Source organism: Triticum aestivum, chromosome 4A (genome assembly GCF_018294505.1).
Source record: "Triticum aestivum cultivar Chinese Spring chromosome 4A, IWGSC CS RefSeq v2.1, whole genome shotgun sequence".
Classification (NCBI taxonomy): Eukaryota; Viridiplantae; Streptophyta; class Magnoliopsida; order Poales; family Poaceae; genus Triticum; species Triticum aestivum.
The window spans coordinates 117,237,842-117,259,704 of record NC_057803.1 but is presented as its reverse complement, the minus strand read 5'-3'; the positions used below and the strand labels follow the sequence as shown (position 1 = coordinate 117,259,704).

Genomic DNA, 21,863 nt, shown 5'->3' with positions numbered 1-21,863 from the left:
TCATATATTGGATGATATGGTTAGGCCAAGGGGCCAGGCCCACGGGGCTATACGTTGGTACAAAAGGAGTTTGTTGGAGGCCAGGGGGCCAAACGTCGGAGATCCTGGCGTCTGGCCCTGGGCCAGACACCAAGGCCCATGGCGTCTAGGCCAGACGCCAAGGATTGTGGCGTTTGGTCCTGGAGTCCGAGTGGGACTCTTGCCTTTCGGGCAAAACAGACTTTGAGGAGGCTTTTGCTCCAAGTTTCGACCCCAGGGCTCAACATATAAATAGAGGGGCAGGGCTAGCACCAAAGACACATCAAGAAACACCAAGCCGTGTGCCGGCAACCCCGTCCCCTCTAGTTTATCCTATGTCATAGTTTTCATAGTGCTTAGGTGAAGCCCTACGGATATTGTTCTTCACCAACACCGTCACCACGCTGTCGTGCTGCCGGAACTCATCTACTACTTCGCCCCTCTTGCTGGATCGAGAAGGCGAGGACGTCACCGAGCCGAACATGTGCAAAACTCGGAGGTGCCGTGCTTTCGATACTTGGATTGGTCGGATCATGAAGACGTACGACTACATCAACCGCGTTGATATAATGCTTCTGCAAACGGTCTACAAGGGTATGTAGACAACACTCTCCCCTCTCGTTGCTATGCATCACCATGATCCTGCGTGTGCGTAGGAATTTTTTTGAAATCACTACGTTCCCCAACAGTGGCATCCGAGCTAGGTTTTATGCGTAGATGTCATATGCACGAGTAGAACACAAGTGAGTTGTGGGCGATATAAGTCATACTGCTTACCAGCATGTCATACTTTGGTTCGGCGGTATTGTTGGATGAAGCGGCCCAGACCGACATTATGTGTATGCTTACGCGAGACTGGTTCTACTGGCGTGCTTTGCACACAGGTGGCTGGCGGGTGTCAGTTTCTCCAACTTTAGTTGAACTGAGTGTGGCTACGCTCGGTCCTTGTGAAGGTTAAAATAGCACCAACTTGACGAACTATCATTGTGGTTTTGATGCGTAGGTAAGAACGGTTCTTGCTAAGCCCAGTAGCAGCCACGTAAAACTTGCAACAACAAAGTAGAGGACATCTAACTTGTTTTTGCAGGGCATGTTGTGATGTGATATGGTCAAGACATGATGCTAAATTTTATTGTATGAGATGATCATGTTTTGTAACCGAGTTATCGGCAACTGGCAGGAGCCATATGGTTGTCGCTTTATTGTATGCAATGCAATCGCCCTATAATGCCTTACTTTATCACTAAGCGGTAGCGATAGTCGTAGAAGCATAAGATTGGCGAGACGACAACGATTCTACAATGGAGATCAAGGTGTCGCGCTGGTGATGATGGTGATCATGACGGTGCTTCGGAGATGGAGATCACAAACACAAGATGATGATGACCATATCATATCACTTATATTGATTGCATGTGATGTTTATCTTTTATGCATCTTATCTTGCTTTGATTGACGGTAGCATTATAAGATGATCTCTCACTAAATTTCAAGATAAAAGTGTTCTCCCTGAGTATGCACCATTGCCAAAGTTCGTCGTGCCCAGACACCATGTGATGATCGGGTGTGAAAAGCTCTACGTCCATCTACAATGGGTGCAAGCCAGTTTTGCACATGTAGAATACTCAGGTTAAACTTGACGAGCCTAGCATATGCAGATATGGCCTCCGGACACTAGAGACCGAAAGGTCGAGCGTGAATCATATAGTAGATATGATCAACATAATGATGTTCACCATTGAAAACTACTCCATTTCACGTGATGATCGGTTACGTTTAGTTGATTTGGATCACGTGATCACTTAGATGATTAGAGGGATGTCTATCTAAGTGGGAGTTCTTAAGTAATATGATTAATTGAACTTAAATTTATCATGAACTTAGTCTTGGTAGTATTAGTATATCTATGTTGTAGATCAATAGCTCGCGTTTAGCTCCCCTATTTTTCTTTTTGATATGTTCCTAGAGAAAACTTAGTTGAAAGATGTTAGTAGCAATGATGCCAATTGGATCCGTGATCTGAGGTTTATCCTCATTGCTGCACAGAAGAATTATGTCCTTGATGCACCGCTAGGTGACAAACCTATTACAGGAGCAGATGCGGATGTTATGAACGTCTGGCTAGCTCAATATGATGACTACTTGATAGTTTAGTGCACCATGCTTAAACGGCTTAGAATCGGGGCTTCAAAGACGTTTTGAACGTCATGGACCATATGAGATGTTCCAGGAGTAGAAGTTAATATTTCAAGCAAATACCCGAGTTGAGAGATATGAAGTCTCCAACAAGTTCTATAGCTAAAAAGATGGAGGAGAATAGCTCAAGCAGTGAGCATGTGCTCAGATTGTCTGGGTACTACAATCGCTTGAATCAAGTGGGAGTTAATCTTCCAGATAAAATAGTGATTGACAGAATTCTCTAGTCACCACCACCAAGTTAGTAGAACTTCGTGATGAACTATAATATGCAAGGGATAACGGAAACGATTCCCAAGCTCTTCGTGATGCTGAAATCGACGAAGGTAGAAATAAAGAAAAGCATCAAGTGTTGATGGTAAACAAAACCACTAGTTTCAAGTAAAGGGACAAAGGGAAGAAAGGGGAACTTCAAGAAGAACGGCAAGCAAGTTGCTGCTGAAAAAACCCAAGTCTGGACCTAAGCCTGAAACTGAGTGTTTCTACTGCAAAGGAACTGGTCACTGGAAGAGGAACTACCCCAAGTAATTGGCGGATAAGAAGGATGGCAAAGTGAACATAGGTATATTTGATATACATGTTATTGATGTGTACTTTACTAGTGTTTATAGCAACCCCTCAGTATTTGATACTAGTTCAGTTGCTAAGAATAGTAACACGAAACGGGAGTTGCAGAATGAACAGAGACTAGTTAAGGGTGAAGTGACGATGTGTATTGGAAATGGTTCCAAGATTGATATGATCATCATCACACACTCACTATACTTTCGAGATTAGTGTTAAACCTAAAATAAATGTTATTTAGTGTTTGCGTTGAGCATAAATATGATTGGATCATTTTTATTGCAATAGGGTTATTCATGTAAGTTAGAGAATAATTGTTGTTCTGTTTACATGAATAAAACCTTCTATGGTCATACACCCAATGAAAATGGTTTGTTGGATCTCGATCGTGGTGATACACATTTTCATAATATTGAAGCCAAAAGATGCAAAGTTAATACTGATAGTGCAACTTATTTGTGGCACTACCATTTAGGTCATACTGGTGTAAAGCGCATGAAGAAAATCCAAGCTGGTGGGCTTATGGAATCACTTGATTATGAATCAGTTGATGCTTGCGAACCATGCCTCATGGGCAAGATGACTAAGAATCCGTTCTCCGGAACAATGGAGCGAGCAACAGATTTGTTGGAAATCATACATACTGATGTATGTGGTCCGATGAATATTGAGGCTCGCGGCAGGTATCATTATTTTCTGATCTTCACAGATGATTCGGGCAGATATGAGTATATCTACTTGATGAAACACAAGTCTGAAACATTTGAAAAGTTCAAAGAATTTCAGAGTGAAGTGGAGAATCATTGTAACAAAAATAAAAGTTTCTACGATATGATCGCAGAAGTAAAATATTTGAGTTATGAGTCTTGCCTTCATTTAAAACAATGTGAAATAGTTTCACTACTCACGCCACCTGGAACACCATAGTGTAATGGTGTGTCCGAACGTCGTAACCGTACTTTATTACATATGGTGTGATCTATGATGTCTCTTACCAATTTACCACTATCTTTTTGGGGTTATGCATTAGAGACAGCTACATTCACGTTAAATAGGGCACCATCTAAATCCGTTGAGACGACACCGTATGAACTATGGTTTGGCAAGAAACCTAAGCTGTCATTTCTTAAAATTTGAGGTTGCAATGCTTATGTGAAAAAATTTCAACTTGATAAGCTCAAACCCAAATCGGAGAAGTGCGTCTTTATAGGATACCCAAAAGAAAATGTTGGGTACACCTTCTATCACAGATCCGAAGGCAAGATATTTGTTGCTGAGAATGGATCCTTTCTAAAGAAGGAGTTTCTCTCGAAAGAAGTGAGTGGGAGGAAAGTAAAACTTGATGAGGTAATTGTACCTGCTCCCTTATTGGAAAGTAGTTCATCACAAAAATCTGTTCCTGTGACTACTACACCAATTAGTGAGGAAGCTAATGATGATGATCATGTAACTTCAGATCAAGTTACTACCGAACCTCGTAGGTAAACCAGAGTGAGATCCGCACCAGAGTGGTACGATAATTCTGTTCTGGAGGTCATGTTAATTGACCATGATGAACCTATGAACTACGAGGAAGCGATGATGAGCCCAGATTCCGCGAAATGGCTTGAGGCCATGAAATCTGAGATGAGATCCATGTATGAGAACAAAGTATGGACTTTGATTGACTTGCCCTTTGATCGGCGAGCCATTGAGATTAAATGGATCTTCAAGAGGAAGACGGACGCTGATAGTAGTGTTACTATCTATAAAGCTAGAATTGTCGCAAAAGGTTTTCGACAAGTTCAAGGTGTTGACTACGATGAGAGTTTCTCACTCATATATATGCTTAAGTCTGTCCGAATCATGTTAGAAATTGCCACATTTATGAAATCTGGCAAATGGATAAACAAAACGGCATTCCTTAATGGATTTATTAAAGAAGAGTTGTATATGATGCAACCGGAAGGTTTTGTCAATCCTAAAGGTGCTAACAAAATATGCAAGCTCCAGCTATCCATCTATGGACTGGTGCAAGCATCTCGGAGTTGGAATATACGCTTTGATAAGTTGATCAAAGCATATAGTTTTATACAGACTTATGGTGAAGCCTGTATTTACAAGAAAGTGAGTGAGAGCACTACAGCATTTCTGATAAGTATATGTAAATGACATATTGTTGATCGGAGATAATGTAGAATTATTCTGCAAAGCATAAAGGAGTGTTTGAAAGGAGTTTTTCAAAGAAAGACCTCGGTGAAGCTGTTTACATATTGAGCATAAAGATCTATAGAGATAGATCAAGACGCTTGATAAGTTTTTCAATGAGTACATACCTTGACAAGATTTTGAAGTAGTTCAAAATGGAACAGTCAAAGAAAGAGTTCTTGCCTATGTTATAAGGTGTGAAACTGAGTAAGACTCAAAGCCCGACCACGGCAGAAGATAGAAAGAGAATGAAAGTCATTCCCTATGCCTTGGCCGTAGGTTCTAGAAAATATGCCATGCATATACCCTACACTAGTTTTGGCAAGGGAGTACAATAGTGATCTAGGAGTAGATCACTGTACAGCGGTCAAAATTATCCTTACTGGAAGAAGGATATGTTTCTCGATTATGGAGGTGACAAAAAGGTTCGTCGTAAAGGGTTACGTCGATGCAAATTTTGACACTGATCCAGATGACTCTAAGTCTCAATCTAGATACATATTAAAAGTGGGAGCAATTAGCTAGAGTAGCTCCGTGCAGAGCATTGTTGACATAGAAATTTGCAAAATACTTACGGATCTAAATATGGCAGACCCGTTGACTAAACTTCTCTCACAAGCAAAACATGATCACACCTTAGTACTTTTTGGGTGTCAATCACATAGCGATGTGAACTAGATTATTGACTCTAGTAAACCCTTTGGGTGTTGGTCACATGTTGATGTGAACTACGGGTGTTAATCACATCGTGATGTGAACTATTGGTATTAAATCACATGGAGATGTGAACTAGATTATTGACTCTAGTGCAAGTGGGAGACTGAAGGAAATATGCCCTAGAGGCAATAATAAAGTTATTATTTATTTCCTTATATCATGATAAATGTTTATTATTCATGCTAGAATTGTATTAACCGGAAACATAATACATGTGTGAATACATAGACAAACAGAGTGTCACTAGTATGCCTCTACTTGACTAGCTCGTTGTTCAAAGATGGTTATGTTTCCTAACCATAGACATGAGTTGTCATTTGATTAACGGGATCACATCATTAGGAGAATGATGTGATTGACTTGACCCATTCCGTTAGCTTAGCACTTGATCATTTAGTTTGTTGCTATTGCTTTCTTCATGACTTATACATGTTCCTATGACTATGAGATTATGCAACTCCCGTTTACCGGAGGAACACTTTGTGTGCCACCAAACGTCACAATGTAACTGGGTGATTATAAAGGTGCTCTACAGGTGTCTCTGAAGGTACTTGTTGGGTTGGCATATTTCGAGATTAGGATTTGTCACTCCGATTGTCGGAGAGGTATCTCTGGGCCCACTCGGTAATACACATCACTTAAGCCTTGCAAGCATTGCAATTAATGAGTTAGTTGCGGGATGATGTGTTACGGAACGAGTAAAGAGACTTGTCGGTAAAGAGATTGAACTAGGTATTGAGATACCGACGATCGAATCTCGGGCAAGTAACATACCGATGACAAAGGGAACAACGTATGTTGTTATGCGGTCTGACCGATAAGGATCTTCGTATAATATGTAGGAGCCAATATGGGCATCCAGGTCCCGCTATTGGTTATTGACCAGAGAGGTGTCTCGGTCATGTCTACATAGTTCTCGAACCCGTAGGGTCCACACGCTTAACGTTCATTGACGATATAATATTTATGAGTTATGTATGTTGGTAACCGAATGTTGTTTGGAGTCCCAGATGAGATCACAGACATGACGAGGAGCTCTGGAATGGTCCGGAGGTAAAGATTCATATATTGGATGATATGGTTAGGCCAAGGGGTCAGGCCCACGGGGCTATAAGTCGGTACAAAAGGAGTTTTGTGGAGGCCAGGGGGCCAAATGCCGGAGACCCTGGCGTCTGGCCCTGGGCCAGACGCCGAGGCCCATGGCGTCTGGGCCAGACGCCAAGGATTGTGGCGTTTGGTCCTGGAGTCCGAGTGGGACTCTTGCCTTTCGGGCAAAACAGACTTTAAGGAGGCTTTTGCTCCAAGTTTCGACCCCAGGGCTCAACATATAAATAGAGGGGCAGGGCTAGCACCAAAGACACATCAAGAAACACCAAGCCATGTGCCGGCAACCCCGTACCCTCTAGTTTATCCTCCGTCATAGTTTTCGTAGTGCTTAGGCGAAGCCCTACGGAGATTGTTCTTCACCAACACCGTCACCACGCCGTCGTGCTGCCGGAACTCATCTACTACTTCGCCCCTCTTGCTGGATCGAGAAGGCGAGGACGTCACCGAGCCGAACGTGTGCATAACTCAGAGGTGTCGTACTTTTGGTACTTGGATCGGTCGAATCGTGAAGACGTACGACTACGTCAACCGCGTTGATATAACGCTTCCGCGAACGGTCTACAAGGGTATGTAGACAACACTCTCCCCTCTCGTTGCTATGCATCACCATGATCCTGCGTGTGTATAGGAATTTTTTTAAAATTACTATGTTCCCCAACAGTAGGTTCATACTAGCACATATGCCCGTGCGTTACAACGGGGAAAATTGATGTTTTGCACAAGCATAATGTCCCACAGCACCGGGTTCATTATGAAGAACATGTTGCAACGCAGCATCGTCCTTCTACAAAATGAACATAAAAAACACGTTGCAATTTAGTCGTGTTCATATTTTCTTTGCGGCGCGTAATGTCCCACTAATTTCATTTAAATACAATCCTTTTTAATGGCATTTAAGTATGATCCTTTCATTAATTACCATGAAGTCCTCACCCATTTTAGTAGGGAATCAAATCCTTTCTTTTCTAATTTAGTAGCTCCAACACATTGAGGCCTATAGATCTTTCCTTTTAATTATCCTATCTTTTTACCTCAAATCCTTCATGTAGATTTTATTAAGACCACAATTTTTCTAATAGTTATTCCACCGATTTACCCATAATCCTTTCTTTAACTAGCCACATCCGTTTAAATATTATATTTAAGCCCACAATCCTTCCTTTATTAGCTCATTCGCTTAATTAGCTCTTCCTAAACATGAGCCTTGGACCTCACCCTTCCCCATCTACAGGAACGAAGGGCGATTTGTGTGAACCCCGGGCTCTCCACCTCGCCGTTGCCGAATCGGCGGCTCCCTCGCCCTCCGCCGGACGCTCCGGCGGCGGGAGGGCGGGGGAAGCCTGATTTGCAGCATGTACATAGTGTAGGAGTGCCTAGGGAGCCAGCCGGTGGCGTCGTGGAGGCGGCGGTGCGACTGGGTCGGCTTTTTTGCAGGTGTTTGTCTCCCCTTCGACGGCGAAGTTCTGGTGGAGCTCCGTGGTGGACCAGCTCCTTTCTTCGTGCTCGCTGCTCGGTCGAGACGCCGTGCACGGTTCCCCCGTGCCGGAGATCGAGGGATGGCGATTCCGGCGGTTGAAGATCTGGAGAAGGAAGGTGATGTTGAGCGGTGCGACGACGACGACGACCATGGGTGTAGGTCCTCAGGGACCGTTGATCGGAGACTTCCCGTTTCGCCCGAGGGCTGCTTCGATCCAAGGCGTCAGCGAGCAGTGGCGAACGGCACGTCACCGGCTCGTCCATGGCGCCGGCGTAGTCGGGTTGCAGAGGGGCTTGGTTGTAATTTCCTTTTCTGTGTGGACCTTTCAGTAATTTGACCGTTTTAATATCAACTCCTTTTCTCGCAAAATAAATAAATAAATATGATGACTGCCACTCGTATATTTAGAGTGAGTTGGGATTAGTAAATATGAAAGGTGCATAAGTCTTTGGTTGTTACATCTAAGAGATAGACAGGAGGTCTTGTGTTCAATTCCCACAATGTTGATTTATTTTGACCCAATTATTTTTCGCGGTCTCTTTATGAAAGCTCATAAAAGGCCCATCAACATACAAATAACTGGCCGAGATCGCTTAACGTGTGTAAACCAAATGTAAAGGACTAAACCAAACTAAGAATACCTATTCCCTTTAATAGTAGGTATAGATATAGATATAGATATAGATATAGAGATATAGATTGATAACCAATAGATGTATCTTTTTTTCACATGTATTTGAGACAATTTAATCTTTATTTAGCTTGTAAAATTATGCTAAATTTATTTAGTTGTGAAATTATGCTATTTTTGTTTGCTTGTCAAACTATGTAAAATGTGTGCATAGCCGTCTGTTTGGTGGGCGCGATGTAGTTGCTGAACGCTCATACGCACACCCTATTTCTATAAGCACCTCCGAAAGACAAGAATAAATGTGAGCATCAGGATTTAAACCTTGATGGACTGGAATACCACAGTCCCTCTAATCATTCAACCAGAGGTTGGTTCGCGAGTGTAAACTGTTGCTAGTAGGATGAATGACTCGCTCCGTTGGGACCTACGTGTGCAGTTGCACGCCACGCAAAAAGTAGGCATTTGTTGCAAAATGTGTCTATGTACAAACCAACGACCGGCACGACGGCATCGTTCCCGAACGTACCGGAAGAGCAACCCCACGGGCCACGGCACCTACACCGCGTTCGCGTCCAGGTGAGGCCTGCCGGCAGACCCCATCCATCCATGGAGCACCACCCGAATCGACGTGTCGAATCCACATTTACTGCCGCACAAGCTCGCACCAATGAGTTCGCTCGCTTTCCCCTGCCGCTCGTCACCACTGACGCCCGCCTCCATTTCCCCTCCCGTACCGTCGCCGTGTATAAAGATCCGCCGCTCGCGACCAGCTGCTCCCCATCGCCGCCTCATCGCCGCCAGGAGTTCGAGTTCCCCCCGAACCGTCGCCATGGCCGCCGCCGCTGCCGCTGCCGCACCGGTCATGTGAGCAGACCGAAGTCGCGGCGCAGGATCTACTGCGCTTCATTCTCGATTAAATTATTCGAATCGTTTCTCTGTTGTGTTTTTAACTTGGTGTTTGTTTCTCTACTCCAACGTGCGCAGCTCCCCGAAAGAAAATCTGCCCCCTTCGCTGACCTCCACCTCCGAGCCCCCGCCCCTCTTCGGCGGCACCACCAGGTGAATTGGGAGGAGACTTATGAGAGATCAAATTGCATTGCAGATACTTAACTATCTCGTGGCTTGTCACTTCTGCATAAATCAAGGGTTAACCTGCTAATTATTTTTTTCCATGTCTCGTGAAGGCTGTATGTTGCATATCACTGCCCGTACGCGCAGCGCGCTTGGATTGCCAGGAACTACAAGGTACTACCAATGTTGTTTGATTTGTGGACATAATTCGTGCAGAAATCGTACTTTTGGTGCTGATATGCAAGCAACACTGAATCATTTTTACACCCAAATGAAATCTAATGGCTTTTCTTGTCCAGGGTTTGCAAGACAAGATCAAGATAGTCGGGATCGATCTCGCAAACAGGCCGGCTTGGTACAAGGAGAAGGTTTACCCACAGAACAAGGTATGGTGAATCTCAACTCTGCCCCACGCCACGTGTACAATATCTTAACGACTTCTACTTCAGTAGACCCCCTAAACACAAGGACGGCTTAGATTAGCCCATACCTCTTCATAATAAAGGACATGATGGTCATATTTTGTTGTGTATGTTTTTCTTTTTAGAATATCCATTCGATTTATACGCATAGGCCGTACACTTGCCCGCTGGGCCTTCCCAACCATCTCTTTAAATCGCAAAAAATATGAGTGTGCCAAGATTCGAGACAGGAACTTCTGGTTCAAAATGCGACGCTATAACCAACTTGCCACCATCACTTACGTTGCAGGCGTCTTTCTTATTATTTTCTTCTATCCGCTTTTCTTTTTCCAATTTTCTTCTTTCCTTCTTTCTTTTTTCTTGCTCTTTTTTTCTCGTTTTTAACGGTTTTGTCCCAGATTTATTTTCCTTCTCTATTTCTTATTTTTCGTTTTCCTTTCTTTTTTGTTCATTTTTTATTTTCCCTTTTCTCTTGCAATGTGCAAACTTTTTCCAATTTCGTTTCTATGAAAGAATGGACTTTTAAAAAATTTGCGAACATTTTTTTAAACTTGGTGAACATTTTCCTAAATCAATAAATTTTGTAAAATTCATAAAAAATATTGATGAACGTTTTTTCAAAATAGATGGTTTTTTTCAAAATTGATGTTCCTTTTTCTCAAAATTGATGAAGTTTTTTCAAAATGAATGCATATTTTCAAAGTAGATGAATTTGTTTTGCCAAAATTGATGGACTTTTTTCAAAATCGATCATACAAGGACATGAAAAATACTGAGACCATTTAAGAGATGTTGAGAAATGGGCTACTCCCAAACGGACTCTTCTGGCCTAACTGAACAGTCCCCGTCGAACATGGTATTTTTGGAAATCTCAAGACTGACCCAAACTTTCGTAAGCAGGTAGGCGTGCCCATGGTAGTCATTTACGCCAGGTTTGAATGATTTCCTACACCATATGCAAGTTGCGACATGTCCCGCCATTTATCGACTATTTTTTACCGAGAAAACTCCAGAAAATACAAAATTTGTCGAAAAGCAAAGCAACTTGGCATGGTGCCATAACCTGGTCATACAAGCCATTGGAAAAAATAGGGTCATTTCAAGGATGTCGAAAAACAACATGCTATGAGATGAAGCCTTGTATTTTATGAATATTTGTATTTCAATGTTTGTACTTTTTTTTACAATTGTGTCTGTTCAATGTTTGTATAATTTTTTAGAATGCGAGTGTTATAACTTATGAACAAAATTTGAATAGGCAAACTTTTTTTGAAATTTTGGAAAAATGAAAATGGAAAAGAAACAAAAACTATCAGCAAAAAAGAGAAAGAAATAGTGGGAAAAATCTGTTTTGCTACAGTAAGCTGGTTGGTAAAGGATAGTTCTAGTAGTTTGCGTTTTTGTAGTTAGACATTTGAGCTTATCAGTTTGTGTACTTAGTGGCGAGCGGTCGGCAGTGAGAGCTACAGGGTTTGATCCGCGCATTGCCATTTCCTGTTTAATGTATTTTCCCTGTTTTCGCGTGCGCAGTCAAGGCAGCATACTGTGCATGGCACCTTCTATCTGAATCTACTTCCGGAAGGTGAACCCTATTTGCCGCCCGAGGGTGTCAAACTGTCATGGCTTTGTTGAAGCGAAGCGACCGACACGATATGCGTCGGCCCACTTTGAACGAGCAACCGGTTTTAGGAAAATGTTCACTGTGTATAAAAAGTGTTCATCGTGTCTACTAATTTTATTCAACGTGCATTTCAAAAATATTCGGCATATATTTTAAAGAAAGTTTAGTTTGTATTTGAAAAAAAACACCGTATACTAGGAAAATGTTAAGTGCGTATTTTAAATTCACTTTTTAGAAAACTGTTCATATTTAAGAAAAGAATATTATATTTATTTTTTATGATTTTGAAACATTGTTGGCATTTTCAAGAAATTTTGTTCGCATTGTTTTGCAAAAGTATTGAAAAAGAAAAAAAGTCGGATCTGCAGCTCTAAATAGTACTTTAAACGTTAGCGCTGCCTTTAAGCTGTACTCAGTTACTAGGTCATCTGGTTAGCATTGGTTCCATTCATGGCCAGGTTGTGAGTTCAATACCTGGTGCAAGTGCTTTTATTTTTCGCATTTATTATGGATACATGTCTCAAAAAAAATATTAATACGTGTACGACAGACTACCGTATAGTTTGTGAAATGTCTATATTGCCCTTTATACGCTTTGTGAGGGGGGGGGGGGTCTACCGAAGCATTGCTCTATCTTAACACTGTTTCAGTTCATTATCTCTATGATCTCCATCCACACTTGCCTTAAATTTATTTTTCAACAGGTGCCTTCACTGGAGCATAACAACCAAGTGAAAGGAGAGAGCTTGGATTTGGTCAAGTACATTGACAGCAATTTCGATGGCCCAGCATTGCTCCCTGATGTAAATATTCTCTATTTTTAACCATCATGATTCATGATAACCAGAGAAAGCAATTTCTCAGTGGTTTTAACGCTTGCATTCATAAATTGGCAGGATTCTGCAAAGAAGCAGTTTGCTGAGGAGCTTCTTGTGTACACCGACGAGTTCAATAAAGCACTATACTCATCCATAACCTCCAAGGGAGATGTGGCAGAGGAAACTGGTAAAAGAGCAGAGCCATACCTGTAACCTGTTTAATCATCTAATAAGTTCTACAGGCTAGAGTATGTAATTCGTATTTATAACTTCTTATGCATTATCTTCCATTAGTTGCTGCGCTGGATAAAATAGAAGCTGCCCTGGGAAAGTTCAGTGATGGCCCTTTCTTCCTTGGCCAGTTCAGTTTGGTATGTCACGCCAATCCGGGAATCCTTAAAATGCCATTTCAGAAGAATTGTGTTGACATGTTGACTTGTTGCGATGTTCATTTCTACACAGGTGGACATTGCATATGTGCCATTTATCGAAAGGTTTCAGATATTCTTTTCTGGTATCAAAAACTATGATATCACCAAGGACAGACCGAACATTCAGAAATTCATCGAGGTAAGTCTGAATGTCGCGGGATGTGACTATGCCACATTGTAATGCAAACCAATTGTCTTCGCAATTCTTTGCTGTCGAGAAGGCAACTTAATCGATATGTTACAGGAAGTGAACAAGATCGATGCGTACACGCAAACGAAGCTGGACCCACAATTTCTGCTTGAACACACAAAGAAGCGGCTTGGGGTAACAACATATTCCCTGATTTTTCAGCCTTGGTTCATTTTCAAACCATTTTGCACTTACAAACTTCAACTTCCAGATTGAGTGAAGATGTGACCAAGGATGGCCAAGAGGACAGGGAACTACTGCAGCATGGAAGGTGAGGATGAAGACACTCAGGAGTGTGCTTGCTTGCTAGTACTATATACTATACTTTGAATAAAAAGATGCATGCTACTAAGGCCCTGCCTTTTGAGAATAAATTAAGTGGTTGTTCTGTATTATAGTCTTTTTAGGCGTTCTGTGATTGTGGTTTCACAGTGTACTTGTTGATCGAATGCTTATGAGTTGAATGGACTGATGCGCCCTCTGTTCTCAATGCTAATCATTCTCATGTGAATTTCCTAAGCAAACAACTCGCAAATATATCAATCTGAAAACAACCTCGCGGCTTAAGCATGTCAGATTGATCATTAGCTATTCTTTTTTCTTTTCTGAAAGGGTAAGTCTCTGGGTCTCTACATCTTCAGATGCACACAAGCATATTTTTGTTTAGAAAGATGCAAAGCAATAAGACCAGATGCTTCAGCTTCAAAAACGAGATCACCTTTGGCCTCTATGCAGGAAGGGCATCTCAAACGCCGATCCTCAAACCGCCCGTATTCGTTCGGACCGCTAAAGCCATTCAATACGGGTCTGTATTGATCCGCAGAACGGTCTAGATGCACTTTCTCCCGTAAATTGGAGATAAAGTGCGGTAGTCCGGACAGCAGACACGCAGGACTCAGACACCCCCGGCCCACCTAATCCCCTCTTCCGGTCCCATTTCCTTCCACCTTCGTCCCTTCTCCCCTTTGCTTTGCATCAGCACCCTCCACCACCGTTGTCGCTATTATACGCCTTAGGCCGCCACAGAGGCATTGCCGGACATCCGCAACCAGCACCGGCGTGCCCGCTCGCCTCTACGACGGCATTGTCCACCCTTAAGCCGTTTATACCCAGGTACGCCGTTTATACCCAGGTACACTCCACCCCCTGTCAATGACCTCCATGGTGGACACCACACTCGTCAGGTGTTCTGTCAAATGCCATTGAGTACGAAAGATGATGAGCTACTCAACCATGGAGGATGAGATGTTATGCAATGAGTGGTTGGCCGTATCCGCGAATTTCGTAGGCAGGAGCAAAGGGGGGGCCTTCTGGCAGCAAGTGCATGAAATGTTTCACACATGAAAGCACATTGCACAAGACATGTACATTATTCAACAACGCAACGTGACATCGTTATCGTATTGTTGGTACACAATCCAGATCAGCGTCATAAAGTTTTATGATGTGTTCGTCAGCTGGAGGCAAGGTGACCATTGCACGCGGCAGAGGACGAGATTGTAAGTTTTGCTTCTTGCTCAATTTGTCGATTGATTCATTCACTCAATATTGGTCTACACATTATGTAGCTTGCACGCGCTGCCATAGTGTACCACAAGACAGAAAGACGACCATTTACATACACACACTGTTGGATGAAGTTGAAGAGGGAGTATGTGCGGGAGGGCATGATTCGTTGATGAAAAACTTATTGGACATCCGGTTAATCTAGTTAAATTTGAGACATCATTGTACTAGACTTAATTTGCGTACTATATATATGGAAGATTTATGCTATTTTCTATCTTCCATACATATCAGCTGGTTTGCATGAATTTCGTCTGGCTAGTTCAAATGCGGGTTGAAATGTATGCGGACAATGTTGGATGGCTGCCTTTCTGATACATCTCCAACGTATCTATAATTCTGATTGTTTCATGCTATGATAGTATCAATTTTGGATGTTTTATATGCATTCATAAGCAATTATATATCATTTTTTGGAACTAAGCTATTAACTTAGTGTCCAGTGTCAGTTGTTGTTTTTTGCCTGTTTTTGATTTTCAGAATATCAGTACCAAACGAAGTCCAAATGCCACAAAAATTTTGAAGATTTTTTTGGACATAAGAGACCCTGGAAGCTTCGGGAGAGGGCCAAAAGATGGAGTAGTGGCCCATGAGGCACCAGGGCGCGGGCCCACGTGGCTCCGTTTGACCTAACTCTGCCTCTATAAATTCTCTAAAATCGGGAAACCAACATAGAGTCAGCCAAAATACTTTTTCCGCTGCCGCAAGTTCCCGTTCTCACGAGATCCCATCTGGAGGTCTTTTTCGACACTCTCCCGGAGGGAGGATCAATCACGGAGGGGCTTTACATCAACCTTGCTGCCCTTTCGATGATGTGTGAGTAGTTTACCACAGACAGTAATACTAGACGTACATGCACATACTGAATTTAATTACACGGTGACATGGCAAAGTGGGATTGGAAAGAAGGGAGTGAGGCGGGCCACCCCGGTGGGAAATCAGGGGGGCAAAGAAATTTAACGAAGGGCCCTGTAAACTACGTGTAAGAAGCCGGTATGTCTAGGATTATTGTTACCACAGACCTACGGGTCCATAGTTAGTAGCTAGATCTCTCCCTCCCTCCCTCTCTCTCTCTCTCTTTGATCTTTAATACAATATTCTCCTCGATGTTCTTGGAGTTCTATTCAATGTAATCACTTTTTACGGTGTATTTGTCGGGATCTGATGAATTGTGAGTTTATGATCAGATTATCCATGAATATTATTTGAGTTTTCTCTGAACTCTTTTATGCATGATTATTATAGCTTCGTATTTCCCTTCGATTATTGACTTGGCGTTGCCAACTAGATTGATTTTTCTTGTAATGAGAGAGGTGCTTTGTGATGGGTTCGATCTTGCGTGCTCAATCCCAGTGACAAAAAGGGACATGACACATATTTGTATCATTGCCATTAAGGATAAAAAGATTGGGTTTATTCATGTGTGAGTTTACTTTATCTACATCATGTCATCTTGCTTAAGGCGTTACTCCGTTCTTTATGAACTTAATACAGTAGATGCATGCTGGATAGCGGTCGATGTGTGGAGTAATAATAGTAGATGCAGAATAGTTTCCGTCTACTTGTCTCGGATGTGATGCCTATATACATGACCATTCCCTTAGATATCGTCATGATTATTTACTTTTCTATCAATTGCCCAACAGTAATTTTTCTACCCATCGTATGCTATTTTCAAGAGAGAAGACTCTAGTGAAAACTATGCCCCTAGGGTCTACTTTTATCATATATTAAAAATCCTAAAAATACCTTGCTGCAATTTTACTTTATTTATTTTATTTTGTATTTTTGTTCAATCTATCTATCAAGCACTACATAATTTAATCTTGCAAGTAACCGCCGAGGGATTGACAACCCCTTGTTCGCGTTGGGTTGCAAGGATTTGTTATTTGTGTGCGGGTGCTGCTAAAGAGGTGTTGTGTGGTTCTCCTACTGAACCTTGGTTCTTGATGTCGCTTGAAGCTACGTCAGTATTTCCCTAAAGAGAAAGGGATGATATAGGACAGCAACGATAGGTATTTGTAACACCCTCGATGCGACTATAGCTCCCACGTGTCGAGGCACGACTTAGAGACATAATCACATTGAAGGCATATGTCGCAAGTTAGGCAATCTTCACAACATCCCATGTAATATGATAATAAAAGGGGAGATAACATAGTTGGCTTACACTCGCCACGTCAATCAAGGTACAAAATAACATTACATTATCCAAACACTCATGGCCCGACTACGTCGCCAAAATAAAAGAGAACCCAACATGCGACACGGTCCCAATCACCCCCAACTGGGCACCACTACTGATCATCGGGAAAAGAAACATAGTAACGTTGAGAGTCTTCGTCGAACTCCCACTTGAGCTCAAACACGTCTCCTGGAGCGGAATCATCAGGCCCTGCATCTAGTGTAATAGTAATCTGTGAGCCACAGGGACTCAGCAATCTCGCACCCTCGCGATCAAGACTATTTAAGCTTATAGGTAAGGCAAGGTAAATATATGTGGAGCTGCAGCAAGCGACTAGCATATATGGTGGCTAACTTATTCGCAAAAGAGAGCGAGAAGAGGAGGCAAAGCAAGAGCAAGAAACTAGAGAGCAACCTGCGCAAACATTACTCCAAGACCGTGTCCACTTCCCGGACTCCGCCGAGAAGAGGCCATCACGGTAACACACTCAGTTGATTCATTTTAATTAAGTTAAGGTTCAAGTTATCTACAACCGGACATTAACAAATTCCCATCTGCCCATAACTGCGGGCACGGCTTTCGAAAGTTCAATCCCTACAGGGGAGTCCCAACTTAGCCCATGACAAGCTCTCACGGTCAACGAAGTAATAGACCTCCTCCCAAGACGTTCCGATCAGACTCGGTATCTCGGTAATTCAAGACACTTCGACAAGTTAAAACAAGACCAGCAACACCGCCCGAATGTGCCGACAAATCCCGATAGGAGCTGCACATATCTCGTTCTCAGGGCACACTCAGATGAGCTCTCCATACAACTAAAACCAAACCTCGAGTTTCCCCGAGGGGGCGCTGCACAGGACTCTAGTTTGGACCAACACTCAGAGGAGCACTGGCCCGGGGGGGTTTAAAACAAGATGACCCTCGGGCTCCGGAAACCCAAGGGAAAAAGAGGCTAGGTGGCAAATGGTAAGACCAAGGTTGGGCATTGCTGGAAAAGCTTTAATCAAGGCGAACTATCAAGGGGTTCCCATTATAACCCAACCGCGTAAGGAACGCAAAAATCCGGGAACATAACACTGATATGACGGAAACTAGGGCGGCAAGAGTGGAACAAAACACTAGGCGAGAGGCCGAGCCTTCCACCCTTTACCAAGTGTATAGATGCATTAAGATAACAAGATAATATAATGATATCCCAACAAGTAAATAAATGTTCCAACAAGGAATGGCCTCCAATCTTCACCTGCAACTAGCAACGCTATAAGAGGGGCTGAGCAAAGCGGTAACATAGCCAATCAATGGTTTGCTAGGACAAAGGTGTTGGAAATATGCCCTAGAGGCAATAATAAAAGTATTATTATATTTCATTGTTCATGATAATTGTCTTTTATTCATGCTATAACTGTATTATCCGGAAATCGTAATACACGTGTGAATACTTAGACCACACTATATGATGCAGCCGGAAGGTTTTTTCGATCCTCGGAACGCTAACAAAGTATGCAAGCTCCAGCGATCCATTTATGGACTGGTGCAAGCATCTCGGAGTTGGAACATTCGCTTTGATGAGATGATCAAAGCGTTTGGGTTTATGCAGACTTATGGAGAAGCCTGCGTTTACAAGAAAGTGAGTGGGAGCTCTGTAGCATTTCTCATATTATATGTAGATGACATACTCCTGATGGGAAATAATATAGAATTTCTGGACAGCATTAAGGCCTACTTGAATAAGTGTTTTTCAATGAAGGACCTTGGAGAAGCTGCTTATATATTAGGCATCAAGATCTATAGAGATAGATCGAGACGCCTCATAGGTCTTTCACAAAGCACATACCTTGATAAGATTTTGAAGAGATTCAGAATGGATCAGTCCAAGAAGGGGTTCTTGCCTATGTTACAAGGTATGAGACTGAGCTCAGCTCAGTCACCGACCACGGCAAAAGATAAAGAAGAGATGAGTGTCATCCCCTATGCTTCAGCCATAGGATCTATTATGTATGCCATGCTGTGTACCAGACCCGATGTAAACCTTGCCGTAAGTTTGGTAGCAAGATACCAAAGTAATCCCGGCAAGGAACACTGGACAGCGGTCAAGAATATCCTGAAGTACCTGAAAAGGACAAAGGACATGTTTCTCGTTTATGGAGGAGACGAAGAGCTCGTCGTAAAGGGTTACGTCGACGCTAGCTTCGACTCAGATCTGGATGACTCTAAGTCACAAACCGGATACGTGTATATGTTGAATGGTGGAGCAGTAAGCTGGTGCAGCTGCAAGCAGAGCGTCGTGGCGGGATCTACGTGTGAAGCGGAGTACATGGCAGCCTCGGAGGCAGCACATGAAGCGATTTGGGTGAAGGAGTTCATCACCGACCTAGGAGTCATACCCAATGCGTCGGGGCCGATCAAACTCTTCTGTGACAACACTGGAGCTATTGCCCTCGCAAAGGAGCCCAGGTTTCACAAGAAGACCAGGCACATCAAGCGTCGTTTCAACTCCATCCGTGAAAATGTTCAAGATGGAGACATAGAGATTTGCAAAGTGCACACGGATCTGAATGTCGCAGATCCGCTGACTAAACCTCTCTCGCGTGCAAAACATGATCAACACCAGAACTCTATGGGTGTTCGATTCATCACAATGTAACTAGATTGGTGACTCTAGTGCAAGTGGGAGACTGTTGGAAATATGCCCTAGAGGCAATAATAAAAGTATTATTATATTTCATTGTTCATGATAATTGTCTTTTATTCATGCTATAACTGTATTATCCGGAAATCGTAATACACGTGTGAATACTTAGACCACACTATGTCCCTGGTAAGCCTCTAGTTGACCAGCTCGTTGTGATCAACAGATAGTCATGGTTTCCTGACTATGGACATTGGATGTCGTTGATAACGGGATCACATCATTAGGAGAATGATGTGATGGACAAGACCCAATCCTAAGCATAGCATAAAAGATCGTGTAGTTCGTTTTGCTAGAGCTTTGCAAGTGTCAAGTATCTCTTCCTTCGACCATGAGATCGTGTAACTCCCGGATACCGTAAGAGTGCCTTGGGTGTATCAAACGTCACAACGTAACTGGGTGACTATAAAGGTGCATTACAGGTATCTCCGAAAGTAGCTGTTGGGTTGACACGGATCGAGACTGGGATTTGTCACTCCGTATGACGGAGAGGTATCTCTGGGCCCACTCGGTAATGCATCATCATATTGAGCTCAATGTGACCAAGGTGTTGGACACGGGATCATGCATTACGGTACGAGTAAAGTGACTTGCCGGTAACGAGACTGAACAAGGTATTGGGATACCGACGATCGAGTCTCGGGCAAGTAACGTACCGATTGACAAAGGGAATTGCATACAGGGTTTGATCGAATCCTCGACATAGTGGTTCATCCGATGACAACATCGAGGAGCATGTGGGAGCCATCATGGGTATCCAGATCCCGCTGATGGTTATTGACTGAGAGCGTCTCGGTCATGTCTGCATGTCTCCCGAACCCGTAGGGTCTACACACTTAAGGTTCGGTGACGCTAGGGTTATGAAGATATGTATATGCAGAAACCCGAATGTTGTTCGGAGTCCCGGATGAGATCCCGGACGTCACGAGGAGTTCCGGAATGGTCCGGAGGTAAAGAATTATATATAGGAAGTGCTATTTCGGGCATCGGGACAAGTTTCGGGGTTATCGGTATTGTACCGGGACCACCGGAAGGGTCCCGGGGGTCCACCGGGTGGGGCCACCTGTCCCGGGGGGCCACATGGGCTGTAGGGGGTGCGCCTTGGCCATCATGGGCCAAGGGCACCAGCCCCTATAGGCCCATGCGCCTAGGGTTTCCCCCTAGGAGGAGTCCTAGTGGTGGAAGGCACCCCTAGGTGCCTTGGGGGGGAGGGAAACCTCCCCTAGGCCGCCGCCCCCCCTAGTAGATCTCATCTACTAGGGCCGGCGCCCCCCCTGGCACCCCTATATATAGTGGGGGAGAGGAGGGACTTCATACACCAGCCCCTGGCGCCTCCACCTCCCCCCGTTACGTCTCTCCCTCGTAGTCTCGGCGAAGCCCTGCTGCTGTGACGCCCTGCATCCACCACCACGCCGTCGTGCTGCTGGATCTTCATCAACCTCTCCTTCCCCCTTGCTGGATCAAGAAGGAGGAGACGTCTCCCGTCCCGTACGTGTGTTGAACGCGGAGGTGCCGTCCGTTCGGCGCTGGTCATCGGTGATTTGGATCACGTCGAGTACGACTACATCATCACCTTGCAAGCTTCCGCACGCGATCTACAAGTGGTATGTAGATGCAAACTCTCTCCCTAGACTCGTTGCTTAGATGAACTCATAGATGGATCTTGGTGAAACCGTAGGAAAAATTTTAATTTTCTGCAACGTTCCCCAACAGTGGCATCATGAGCTAGGTCTATGCGTAGTTCTCTTTGCACGAGTAGAACACAACTTTGTTGTGGGCGTGGATTTTGTCATCTTACTTGCCTCTACTAGTCTTTTCTTGCTCAACGGTATTGTGGGATGAAGCGGCCCGGACCAACCTTACACGTACACTTACGTGAGACCGGTTCCACCGACTGACATGCACAAGTTGCATAAGGTGGCTGGCGGGTGTCTGTCTCTCCCACCTTAGTTGGAGCGGAATCGATGAACAGG

The 21,863-nt window shown here is 43.6% G+C and overlaps 1 protein-coding gene across 1 annotated transcript; it reads left to right on the top strand.

Annotated features, from left to right (window-relative positions):
- Positions 1-9,480: 9,480 nt before the first annotated feature.
- On the top strand, positions 9,481-13,946 carry LOC123085512 (protein IN2-1 homolog B). The gene is made up of 10 exons (XM_044507158.1): positions 9,481-9,761; positions 9,882-9,956; positions 10,082-10,142; positions 10,268-10,354; positions 12,716-12,814; positions 12,908-13,016; positions 13,124-13,200; positions 13,292-13,399; positions 13,505-13,585; positions 13,662-13,946. The coding sequence occupies exons 1-10, from the start codon at positions 9,565-9,567 to the stop codon at positions 13,668-13,670; spliced, it is 903 nt and encodes a 300-aa protein (XP_044363093.1). The 5' UTR covers positions 9,481-9,564; the 3' UTR covers positions 13,671-13,946.
- Positions 13,947-21,863: the final 7,917 nt, after the last annotated feature.

Coding starts and splice junctions, on each gene's coding strand:
- LOC123085512 (XM_044507158.1), top strand. CDS start 9,565: ATGAGTTCGCTCGCTTTCCCCTGCCGCTCGTCACCACTGACGCCCGCC. Junction 9,957..10,081: donor CTCTTCGGCGGCACCACCAG/GTGAATTGGGAG, acceptor TGTCTCGTGAAG/GCTGTATGTTGCATATCACT. Junction 10,355..12,715: donor AGGTTTACCCACAGAACAAG/GTATGGTGAATC, acceptor ATTTTTCAACAG/GTGCCTTCACTGGAGCATAA.